The 12181-nt window shown below is 17.2% G+C and overlaps 4 protein-coding genes across 4 annotated transcripts; 1 reads left to right on the top strand and 3 right to left on the bottom strand.

Moving 5' to 3' along the window:
• Nucleotides 1-873: 873 nt before the first annotated feature.
• Nucleotides 874-5601, top strand: PGAL8A_00120800 (conserved Plasmodium protein, unknown function; the record flags this gene model as incomplete). The annotated part of the gene is made up of 2 exons (XM_028674720.1): nt 874-4683; nt 4774-5601. 2 exons carry the CDS (start codon nt 874-876, stop codon nt 5599-5601), a joined length of 4638 nt encoding a protein of 1545 aa, XP_028526323.1.
• Nucleotides 5602-6023: 422 nt separating this feature from the next.
• PGAL8A_00120700 (apicoplast ribosomal protein L21 precursor, putative) lies at nt 6024-6950 on the bottom strand (the record flags this gene model as incomplete). Its single annotated transcript, XM_028674719.1, has 1 exon — nt 6024-6950. The coding sequence occupies one exon, from the start codon at nt 6948-6950 to the stop codon at nt 6024-6026; it is 927 nt and encodes a 308-aa protein (XP_028526322.1).
• A 705-nt stretch (nt 6951-7655) lies between these two features.
• PGAL8A_00120600 (conserved Plasmodium protein, unknown function) lies at nt 7656-8276 on the bottom strand (the record flags this gene model as incomplete). The annotated part of the gene is made up of 1 exon (XM_028674718.1): nt 7656-8276. The coding sequence occupies one exon, from the start codon at nt 8274-8276 to the stop codon at nt 7656-7658; it is 621 nt and encodes a 206-aa protein (XP_028526321.1).
• Nucleotides 8277-9270: 994 nt separating this feature from the next.
• Nucleotides 9271-12066, bottom strand: PGAL8A_00120500 (conserved Plasmodium protein, unknown function; the record flags this gene model as incomplete). The annotated part of the gene is made up of 1 exon (XM_028674717.1): nt 9271-12066. The coding sequence occupies one exon, from the start codon at nt 12064-12066 to the stop codon at nt 9271-9273; it is 2796 nt and encodes a 931-aa protein (XP_028526320.1).
• Nucleotides 12067-12181: the final 115 nt, after the last annotated feature.

Below are 12181 nucleotides of genomic sequence, written 5' to 3'. Positions count from 1 at the left end.
ATTTTTTTTTTTTTTTTTTTTTTTTTTTTTGTAAATACTACATATTCTAATGTTATTAATGATTATGCAAAAAAAAAGATTTTTTTTTTTTTTTTTTTTTGTTTTATGAAATTTAACAAAAAAATTGATAGGTATATTATTATATGATGTTTGTTCTTTCTATTAAAAATTATTAAACCATTTTAAGATTTTTTTTTTTTTTTTTATTTTTTTTTTTTACCTTTTTTTAATTAAAAATAATTAATCTTTTCATTTATATGAAAATATAAGTTTTTTTTTTTTTTTATTATATATTTGTCCTGAGTATTGTTAATATACTATTTAAAAGGAAAACAAAAAATATAAAAAGAAAAAAATTCAAATTTTTAATTAAGGTTTAAAGGCATAAAAAAAAAAATATATATGCAAACAGAAAATTGAATAATATATAATTAAGAAAAAAAAAAAAAAAAAGAAAGAAAAAATAATATGCTTACATATATTTCAATAGTTTAAAAATGGGATCATTTAAATAAAATTGGGTAATATAATTAGAAAAAACATATTTTATACAAAAATATAAGTTTGAATTTTATTATTAATGATAATAGTTAATATATCTAAAATATTTTTGTTTTTTCTCCAAAAAGATTAACTAATTTTTTATATTTATCATAATGAAAATATATTGTAGACATTCTAAAAACATTATAAATAAAACATGACACTCTAAAAAAGTAGAACATTTTTTTTTAATTTAAAAGAAAAAATAACATGATCAATATATATATATATATATATATAAAAGTTCATATACGTATGTACAAAGTAAAATAAATGATTGATGTATATATATATATATATATATGTGGAGTTTAAAAATATGAAAAAGAAATGAGATGTTTGATATTCATTATATTGTTTATTTCTTCTTTAAAATGTAAACTAATAAGAAAATATTCCTATATTAAGTCTATTCCTAATTATGTAAAAATTACTAGAAATGGAAAAACAAATAAAAAAATATATAATACAAATGATCTTTTTGAATTTTTCACAACTTTAAATGAACAACAGGAAGAAAAATATAAAGAAGAAAAAAAAAAAAAAAAAAATAATTCTGTTACATATATACAAAAATTACCTAAAAAGAAAATTTTACTAAAAAGATGGAAATATGATTTATTTGATAAAATTAAAGAAAAAATGAAAGAAGAGGAAGAATTAAAGAGAAAAACAAAATTATGCAGACATAAATATAAATTACCTATTGATTTTTACAAATTAGGTGATGAATTAAAAGGGAAGATCGTTCATGTAGAAAATCACTTAATTAAACTAGATATTAATTCAATACACTTTGCTCACTTATATATTAAAAGATATTTTAATGATAAAGCGCAAATAAAAAAAAAATATGAAATAGGAAAATATATTGATGTGGTTATATGTTATATTCATAGAAAAAACAAAATTATACAAGTTACAGATAATGAAGAAGAAATAAAAATTTTGAAAAAGAATTTGCAAAAATTTTACAACAGTTGTAATCTAAAAGAAGTAGTAGGAGAAGAGGGAAAAGATAAAATAAAAGAAGAAATGAAAGAAGAAATGAAAGAAGAAATGAAAGAAGAAATGAAAGAAAATATAAAAGAAGAAATGAAAGAAGAAATGAAAGAAGAAATGATAGAAGAAATGAAAGAAGAAATGAAAGAAGAAATGATAGAAGAAATGAAAGAAGAAATAAAAGAAGAAAATGAATCAGAAAATAAATGTAAAGATGATGAATATGAATACAAAGATAAATACAATGAGAGAAATAATTGTGAGGACAATTATAAATATAAAACAAATTACGATTACAAATTAGAAAAAACATTTGAAGATAAAGGTATATTAAAAAATAAATATGAAAGCACAAAGGAACAAGAAAATATAAAAAACAGAAAAGTTAATATATTAAAATGTGATGATAAGTTAAAAAATAAAAAGGAGGAGGAAACAGTTAAATTAGACAAAAGTTTAAAAAATAATATTGGAGAAATTAAAAATGATTTAGGATTGAAGTTTGGAATAAATAATGATACAAATGATTTAATGTATATTAAGGAAGAAAAAAAAAATGTCAAATTAAAGAAAATAACTGATTATAAGATTGAAGATGAAGTAAGTGGAGTTGTAAAATTCATCAATGAAGAGGGTGCTTATTTAGATATTGGTTGTAAAACTCTTGCATTTTTAAATTTAGGACATTATAATAAAGATCCTAAGTGTTTTTTTAATAATGCAAAAAAAAAAAAGATAGAAATTAATGATCATTTTAAAAATTTGAAAATCAGAAAAATTGATATATTAAATAACAGAATAGAAGTTAGCTTTTATAATATACAAGAAGAGGCTTGCTTAAGAATTTTAAATCAACAAGAGACATTAAAAGAACAAAATAAATATATTCCTTGTTCATCTTTTATAACTCAAAATTATCATATGATTAATTATATTAAAAAATACAACGAATTAAAAAAAAAAAAAAAAAATGTACATAACTTATTTGAAAAGAATAAACAATTAGATGAAATGAAAAATACAAAACATTTAAAAAAAAGTGAATTTACTCCATTTATTTTAAAATTTAATGAACTTAGTTCACCTAACAGTAACTATGAAGAAATGTTTGAGCATAATGCAAATAATGAACAATTTTTTGAAGAAATTGGTGCAACATCTAGCAAAGGAGATGATGATATTAGTTTTGAATTCTTCAAAAAAAAAAATAAAACATTAAAAGAAGAAATTGAAAATTACAGAAAACAAATTATAGGTGAAAAAGAAGATGATCAAGCAAAAATATCAACTACAAAAAATAAACTTCAACATAATATAGACAATTTACATAAAGAAAATACTTTTGATTTTGATTTATTATCCACGAATTTTAAAAATTTTGAGGAAACTAAAGAATATGAAGAAGATACAGATTACATAAATAATAATAATCATTTTCAAGATGTATATAATATGAAGAATACTGTAAATAGTAGTAATTTAGAAGAAGAAAATATACCTACTCTATTATACCTTAAAAAAAATTTAGCTAATATAAAAAAGGATGTTATTAGTCAACATAATAAGAATAATACAAATAATATTAATGACAAAAAAAAAAATAAAATTCATCACAAAATTGAACAGAAATTGGGAATTTTAAAAAATGATGAAATTAAAGATAATTATTACAAGAATATTGAAAAAAAACATAATTTTGACAAAAATGAAAATGGAAAATTAAAAGATGATTTTCATGAATATGAATTTGATGAAAATGAATATGAATATGAAGATGAAAATGAAAATGAAGATGAAAATGAATATGAGGATGAAAATGAAGATGAAAATGATGATGAAAATGAAGATGAAAATGAAGATGAAAATGAATATGAGGATGAAGGTGAAAATGAAGGGGAAGATAAAGATGAAAGTAATGAAATGAAAGATATTTTAGATTTGCATAAAAACAAGAAAAAAGAAAATTCTTACAAAAATGAAGAAATGATAGATAATATTCTGAAAAAAAATGAAGAAAATAATCTCTTGGAAGATCATGAAATAGACGGAAATAATCAAGATGAAAATGATTCATATTTTAATGTAAGAAAAAATTTGAAATATATTTTAAGTAAAGATATAAATTTAAATTTAATGGATGATGATGAAAAATGCTTAGAAGAAGCATCAAAACTATTTGGTGAAGATATCAAAACATGGGAAGAAAAAATGTATTATTATTTTGGAAGTAAAGAAAGTATAATGTTGGATAATGTAGAAATTTATGATGATGAAGAATTCAAAAATAGTTTATTGAATAAAAATTTAGATGATTTTAATGAATATGATAAACTTTTAGATTCAGAAAATTTTGATATATTTAATGAAAACAATTTTTTAGGTGCAAAATATGATGCTAATAATATTAATGAAAATACTAAAAAAGTTACAAATGAAAAAGTGAATGAAAGAAATTACAATGAAGAAAAAAATATTACTGATATTTCTAATAATATAGAATGTAAAGAAAACAATTATAATGATAATATAGAAAATTATATTAATACTTTTATAAATTGTGAAAAAGAAACAAATGAACAAACTACATATGTAGATTCTCCTAAAGAAATTACAAACTCTAAAAAAAAAAAAAAAAAAGAAAAGCAAGATATTTTAAATAAAACTATGAATAAAAATTTAATTGAAGAAAATAATGTTCTTAAAAAAAATTTATATAGTACAGAGAAAGTAATACAAAAAAAATGCATAAGCGATTTTAATGAGAATAATAAAGAAATGGTAAACAAAAAAGAAGTGAAAATAAAAAGTGATGAACTTTCGAATTCTTTAAATAAAAATGAAATAAATGTTGATGAAATTATAAATAAAGCTATAAATATAGGTAATATTTTACAAAAAAATAGACTAGAAAAATTATTAAAAAAAAAGAACAATGTAAATGATAACAGTGATAATATCAGTAATGTAAAAAATATCAATTTTTTAAAAATAAATAAAATTACAACGAAAAACAAAAATATGAATATAACAAACCCTAAGGAAAATGAAGAAAATAATGAACATTATGAAGAATATTATGAAAAAAAGGAAAATAAAAAAAATGATGATCTAGAAGCATATAAATATGCATCATATGAAGTAAAAATAAATAGTTTATTATTTTTTTTTTTTTTATATTAATTTTAAAAATTATATATATTTATATATATATATATATTTTATATGTAGGTACAAGGATATTATAAAAGGAAGAGAAACAAAAAAATGATAGAATTGGATGACTTGGAAGAAATAAAATCAGAAAAAAGTGAAGACATTTTATTAAATGATGAAGATATAATAAATAAAGATGATGAATCTTATAAGAAGGAAAAGAAAGAAGGTACAGAATATATAGAGGATAAGAATGACTTTATAAATTTGGATAATAAAAAAGATTTTTTCCTTTTATATGGAGGGAATGATAATATTATTGAAAATAATTTTTTAGAGAAAATCTTAGAAGATGAAAAAAATTCCAACAAAGATAAAAGTAAAGATATAGATTTTTTAATAAAAAGTTACAGATATGCTAATATTTACCCAGATAAATGGATTAACGATTTTTATAAAAAAAAAGAAAGTACTACTGCTATAAATAATGAAATTATGAATGTAAAAAAATTAACACATGAGCATGATCATTTGAAGGAATTAAACACATTTAATGAAAAAAACATAAATGAATTGGAATCATATGAAAAAACTGAAAATCATAATAAAATCAACTTAAAAAACAATATGGAATATTTGCTAAGTACTATGACAAATGAAAGCTTTCTTTTAAAAGAGTTATCGTTAAAATTAGGATTAATTAAAAAAAGTGATATGAATTTAAATGATCAAGAATTAATTAATATTTTTCTTAAAAATGTAAAATTTAAAAGAGCTTTAAAATTTTACGGTATAAACACAAAAAATATAAGCATTTCTGTCATTTATAAAATAACCAAATTATTATATTTTGAAAGGCCTTTTCCTAGAAAAGAAAAAAATCATAAATTAAATTTAAATTAATTAAATTATAAAGAAAATAAAAAAAAAAAAAAAAATTAAGGATCTAATAATTTTATGTTATATATGATTATTTTAAAAATGTTAGTATTCTTCCCTTTTTATTGTTTTTTAATGTGAAATTATATTGAATTTATAAAAAAAAAAAAAAAAAAAAAAAAAATAATATTTTGTGAAAATATACTAAAAAAAAAAAATGTATTAATAATATATATATTCTCATATAAAAAAAAATATGCAATTATTATAAAAAAAAATAATTCAATATTTGTTTGAAATTTCAATAAAAAAAAAAAAAACTAATATATATATATATATATATTTATATGTATAAAAGTTTTACAAAAAGTAAAATCAAGACATGTGATAATGTAAAATTTTTATAATAATTATGTATATTTTAAATAAAATATAGAATAAAAAAATTACACGTAAAAATTTTCTTTTATCATAGATTCATTAGCAACAGGATCAAAATCTTCTAAAGGGTCAATCTTATTTAAACGTTTATTTCTTTTTTCTTCTTCAATTTTTTTAACTTCTTCAATTACCTCTGGTCTTTTACTTAATTTTTTCGTTTTTAATATATTTTTAAGCATTTTTTCCTTTTTATAATTTCCTCTATGTTTATAAAATGTTTCGAATTTTAATGAGCAAAATGAATTTAAATAATCTATAAAATGTCTTTTTAAGTATTTTAATTCAGAACTAGGTTTAACTATATTATGAATACGATTCAGTATATAATATATAGAATCATCTTTGAAAAAATTAAATTTCCTTGATCCTTCTCCAATCAACTCATTATTACATTCAATTTTATTTATAAGAATTCTTGTCATTTCTTGCCTAAAACCATAAAATTTCTTATAATTTTTTTTTCGTTTAAATTTTAATCTATATATTTTTTTTCCTCTAAAATGATTTACTATTGTAGCTTTAATTCTCACGTTATCTAGAAAAGGATTACCAAAAAATAATTTACCTTCTTCATTATTATAAAAAAATACTCTGTTTAAATATATTTTTTTGTTTTCTTCTTGTTTTATTCTAAAAAAATCATAATATCTACCCTCTTCAACCCATCTTATTTTTCCGCATATTTCAATTACACAATATTTTCCACTTCTATCTCTATTATCTTCTATTTCTGATAATTTTATTTGAGCCGGTGAACTAATCAATACATTTAATTTTTTGCTTCTATTTAATTTATATTTATAAAAATTGTTTATAAAATTGAAATATATTTTATCATTGTAAGTTCTATTTATTTTATTTGAGAATATTGGAATACTGAAATATAAAATTAAAATATATAAAAATAAAAAATATGTACCAAAAAAAAACATATTTTTTACATTTTCATTTTTCTATTATTTTACATTTTTATTTTTCCTTATTTTTAATATTATACACTTAATTTTTTTTTAATAATAAAATAAACCATTTTTATTTTATATATATATGATAATCTTAAAACATACTTAAATTTTCATACTTTACTATCTCATTCTTTTTAAATTTTTTAGTGTAATTCTTATATACATTAAAATAAATCATTATACAAGAAAAAAAAAAAAAAATTTTTTTTTTTTTTTTATTTATTTTTCTTTGAGATATATATATTCAAAAAAAAAAAAAAAAAAAAAAAAAAAATTTATGTCATAAAATAAAATGAATTTAATTTTTAAGAATTTTAATTGTTTTTTTTTTTACATCATTTATAGTGTATTTAAATTTATTCAATATATTTAATTTATATACCATTTCATACAATTATTTTTTATTTATTTAATAATTTTTTTTTTTTTTTTTTTTTTTTTTAAGAATTCAAAATTTTCTACAAAAAAAGGAATATATATAATAATTTAAATTGTTAAAAAAAAAAAAAAAAAAGTTACAAAAATTTTAAAGTAATAATATCAGTAGTAATATAAATTAAGATAAAATATGAAAGAAAATTCTATAATTAATTTTTTTAGACAAAAAAGAAAGATAATGTATTTATATAGTTATAAAATATGTTATCTTTTAAAAAAAAAAAAAAAATAATTTTATATTTCTAAAGTGATATCTCCTCTTTCAGGAAATAAAAGTTTTTTTTGTGAATTTCTTAAAATTTGTTCATTTGATAAATAACCTTTTTCTAATAATTCATGGGGTAATAAAGAGGAATATAAATTATTATTAAAATGTGATGAATTTGATTTAAATGTTTTGTATATTGGAAGGAAAATTAATCCCAAATCGTTATCTCCTAAATAATGAGAATATTTATTTCTCAATTTATTACTTCTCTTTATATTAGTACTTCCTGAAAGTATATCAGCTATTTTATTTAAATTAAAATTAGAATTATTTATTTCATCTAGTAATGATTTCTCTTTTTGTATTTCATAATTAGTTTTTGAAATTAATTCTTTAACATTTTCTGAATATGATTGAATAAGGATATTTTGCAATGTTGTTTTGAAATTTGCTTTAGATAATTTCATTTCTATTTTTGGAGACTGAGTTAAACGAGAATATTCATTTTTTCCATCATCTGTATCCACTCTATTTGTTAATGATTTTAATAAATTTCTTAAATTTTTATTTTTCTTTACTTTTTCACAATTGCAAAAGTAGCTAAACAAATATATAAAAAGAAGTACAAAAAAAAAGGGATATTTCATTTTTTATAAAAATTTTCTACAAAGAAATAATTTTTATTATTCATATGACATATAGACATCAGAAAATTTAATTAGACAAAAATTTAATAATTTAAAATTGAATTATTAATTTATTATTTACTTTAAGGATAACAATGTTTTTATTGATATTATTAAAAAAAAATTTTATATATATATATATATATATATATATGTTAATTTTTCTTTTATTTTAACATTTTTTTTTTTTTATAGTATATGTAATTTTAGTAAAAATAACTAAAATAATTTTATTTTAAAAAAAAAATAATTAAGATAAAAAATAATGCCTAAAACCAACATATGAAAAATTAAAAAATAGAACAAAACATTTTATTGGAAATTTAAATGTAATTACACAGTATGTTGAAGAAAAAAAAAAAAAAATGCAAATAGTAAAATTAATAACATGTTGCAATAAAAAATATATTTTTCATATATGAATATCTATAGTAATATAAAGGTATTTTTAAAAACTATTTTAAAAAAATAAAGTTTAACTATATAAAAATAAATAAATAAACAACGCAAATATATCAAAATATTTGTTTATAAATATAAAAAAGAAAAGTAATATATTAATAAATATACTATTATTTTAATATATAGATTTAATAATTCATAATTATTAACTCTTGCAAAATATATATATATATATAAAACTAAAAATTATTTAAAAAAAAAATAAAAATAATATAAATATTACACAAAAATCATTTTTTTTTTTTTTTTTTAATTACATTGCATTTTTAATAATGAAATTTTAAAAATATTCGTAAAAAATTTAATATAGACTTCTAATGAAGTGAATATATATATACATACATATATATATATATATCTTCAATTTTATTATTATTTTTAATATAAATATTAAAAAAAAAAAAAAAAAAATATAATAAAATAAAAAATGAATAAAAATATATTAATTATTCAAAATAGTTAATTCTTATAATTCTTTAGATTTTTAGTTTTTCTAATTATAAGAAAATTTATTATAAATATTTAATTTATTGTAAATGTTATTTTTATCATGTAATGCAATGTTTTTTTTGTTGTTTGAATGCAAATTAGAAGTTGTGTTAAAAACATAATTTTTATATTTATTCAAAGAAACATCTATATTATTTGAAGATTCTCCATTTGAAATTTCATAATTTTTATTTTTTTTTTTTAACTGAAAATTAAAAAAGGATTCATTTTTTTCATATCCATTTTTTTTATTATTCAAGTAATTAGAACTATTAGATATCATATATTCTTGAATTACTAAAAAATTAGAAAATTTACTATTATTAATATTATAATTGTTGTTATATTTACTACTATTATTATAATTATTATAATCATTATTATAATTTTTTTGTGATGATGGTAACTTTAATTTTTGTAATTCTAAAAATTTTTTTTTTGATATTTCATCTTTAAAAGCAATAGTGGCTATTGTAGGGAATGATTTTGTAATAAATATATATTCAAATTTTGGTATAAAAGTTTTATTAGAAAATTGTGATTCTAGAAATTCTTGTAATTCATATTCATTCCATTGTGGTGGTTTATTTTTTATAACAACACAAAATTTTTCTTTAACTTCATCTGATATTTCTTTCCAATATAAATGTCTTGGCCAAATTTTTACGTCTTTTATTTTATTATTATTACATTCATTTTTTCTATAATTATTTAATTCATTTAATGAAAAATTGTTATGCTTTATGCAACTTTCTATATCTTTTTTCTTTTCACTATTTTTATCTTTTTCTTTTTCTTTTTCTTCTTCTTCTTCTTCTTTTACTATATTATAAAGATCATCTTTTTCATTATCTACTCTTTGCTTTTGTAGATCCTTTTCTTTTTTCTTTTTATCAACTTGAATTTCTTGTTCCTGTTTTATTAAGTAAGAATCTTTTACTGTATCATTCTTGTTATCAATATTATCATCATTTAAACATATTTTGTTATTTTCCTTTTTTATTTGAATATTACTTGATATTTTATTTTTATCCTCTTCTCTTATATCGTCTATTATTTCATCTATACTCCCTTTATAAAAATATATAAAAAATTTGTTAACATACTGATTTTTCCTTTTCCTTTTTTTCCTATTCATATTTTCTATAAATATATTTTCCCCATTACTCATATCTTCAAATCCATGTAATTCAAATGTATTTTTTATTTTATTTTTATTTATTTTCTGCAAATCTTGTTTTTCTTTATATGTAAAAATTTTCAAACTACACTCTTTTTTTACATAATAATTCTTTTCACATTCTTCAGATTCATTGATAAAATTTTTATCATCTTTATTAAAAATATTACTTTTACTATTGCATATATTTAAATCATAAATCTTCATTGAACTGTAATTACTTTTCACTTCACTCCCACTTTTTGTATCAGATGTATTTGTATAACTGTTTGATTCTTTTTTTACATCATTTATTTCTATGTTATTTGTATACATTATTTTATTATTTGGATTAAAATTATTTAAATTTTCATTTTGCTCTTGATTAAGGAATTTTTTTGAATTATTAATTTTATAATTTAATGAAGAAAGACTCTTTTCAGAACTTAAATGATCATTTAAATTAATTATACATTTTTGTTTTTTATTAAAATTTGAAATATTAATTATAGAATTATTTGTTTCTTTCTTATCTATTACAAATAAGCTATGACTATTTGATAATAAATTCTCATTATTTATTTTATTATCATCTATATCTTTCAATGTATTATTATTATTACTATTATTATCACAATAATTTAATAAATAATTATTTTTAATATCTATATTGGATATGTTATGATTCTTGTTATTTTTTTCATTTTTATAACTTTCATATATATTTAAATCGGGAAACTCCTTTACATTATTTTCTTCTAATAATTTATTATTTACTAAATTTTTTTTTTCATCATTTCTTTTAATATCATATTCTGAATTAAAGATATTATCATGATCTTCACTATTATCTTCACTATCATCATCATAAAAACTTTTATAATCAATTTCATTAAAACTTTCATCATCATCATCATCATAATAATAGTTTTGGTCTTCATCATCATCATAATATTCATCATTATTGTCATCAGAATATTCATAATATTCCAATTCATTTATATTTTTGTCTTTTTCTTTCGTATATATTTGACTATCTTCTATTTCAATTTTATTTATATCTCTTTCTTCATTCTTTTTTTCCTCATTTATTATTTCATGAAAACTTTCTTCACTATTTTCAGAACATCTTTGAAATTTTAATTCTTGATTTTTTTCATTTTCATTATTTAAATTTATCTTATTTTCATTACAGGAATTATTTAAGTCAAATATTTTTTCTTCTGATTTTTTATCTTTTAATTCTAATATATTATTTTGTTTTATTAATGTTTCATCATTTTTAAAAAAATCTTCATTTACATTTTCATTGTTATTTTTTTTCTTAAAGGATAACTTTATAAAAATCTTATTATTTAAAGAATCATTAAAAACTAAAGCTCTTTTTTTTTTTAATAAAAAGTTTGCAAAATTTTCATTACATATTATTTTCCATGGATAAAAATTTGTTTCTTCATTTATTGGTTTAATTACTTTTTTTATTTCAAAACTTTCATCATTTTGCAAATGAAGAAAAAAGTCAAATATGCTTTCGTTTATATATGAAGGCAAGTTATAACATTTTATTAAATGATCATTTAAATAATTATCTTTCAAATTAATATTTTTTTTATGATTTATAAATAATGAAGGTAGTAACATGTTAAATTTTGAATAAAAAAAAAACCCTACAATAATAGTTGTTGATATCTATCAAAGAGAAAAAAACACAAAAAAAAAAAATAAATTAATCATTAAAAAAATAAAAAACAAAAAT

This window comes from Plasmodium gallinaceum, assembly GCF_900005855.1.
Source record: "Plasmodium gallinaceum strain 8A genome assembly, contig: PGAL8A_v1_63, whole genome shotgun sequence".
NCBI lineage: Eukaryota > Apicomplexa > Aconoidasida > Haemosporida > Plasmodiidae > Plasmodium > Plasmodium gallinaceum.
Note: the sequence above shows the minus strand (reverse complement) of the source record. Positions and strands in the feature narration are given on the sequence as shown.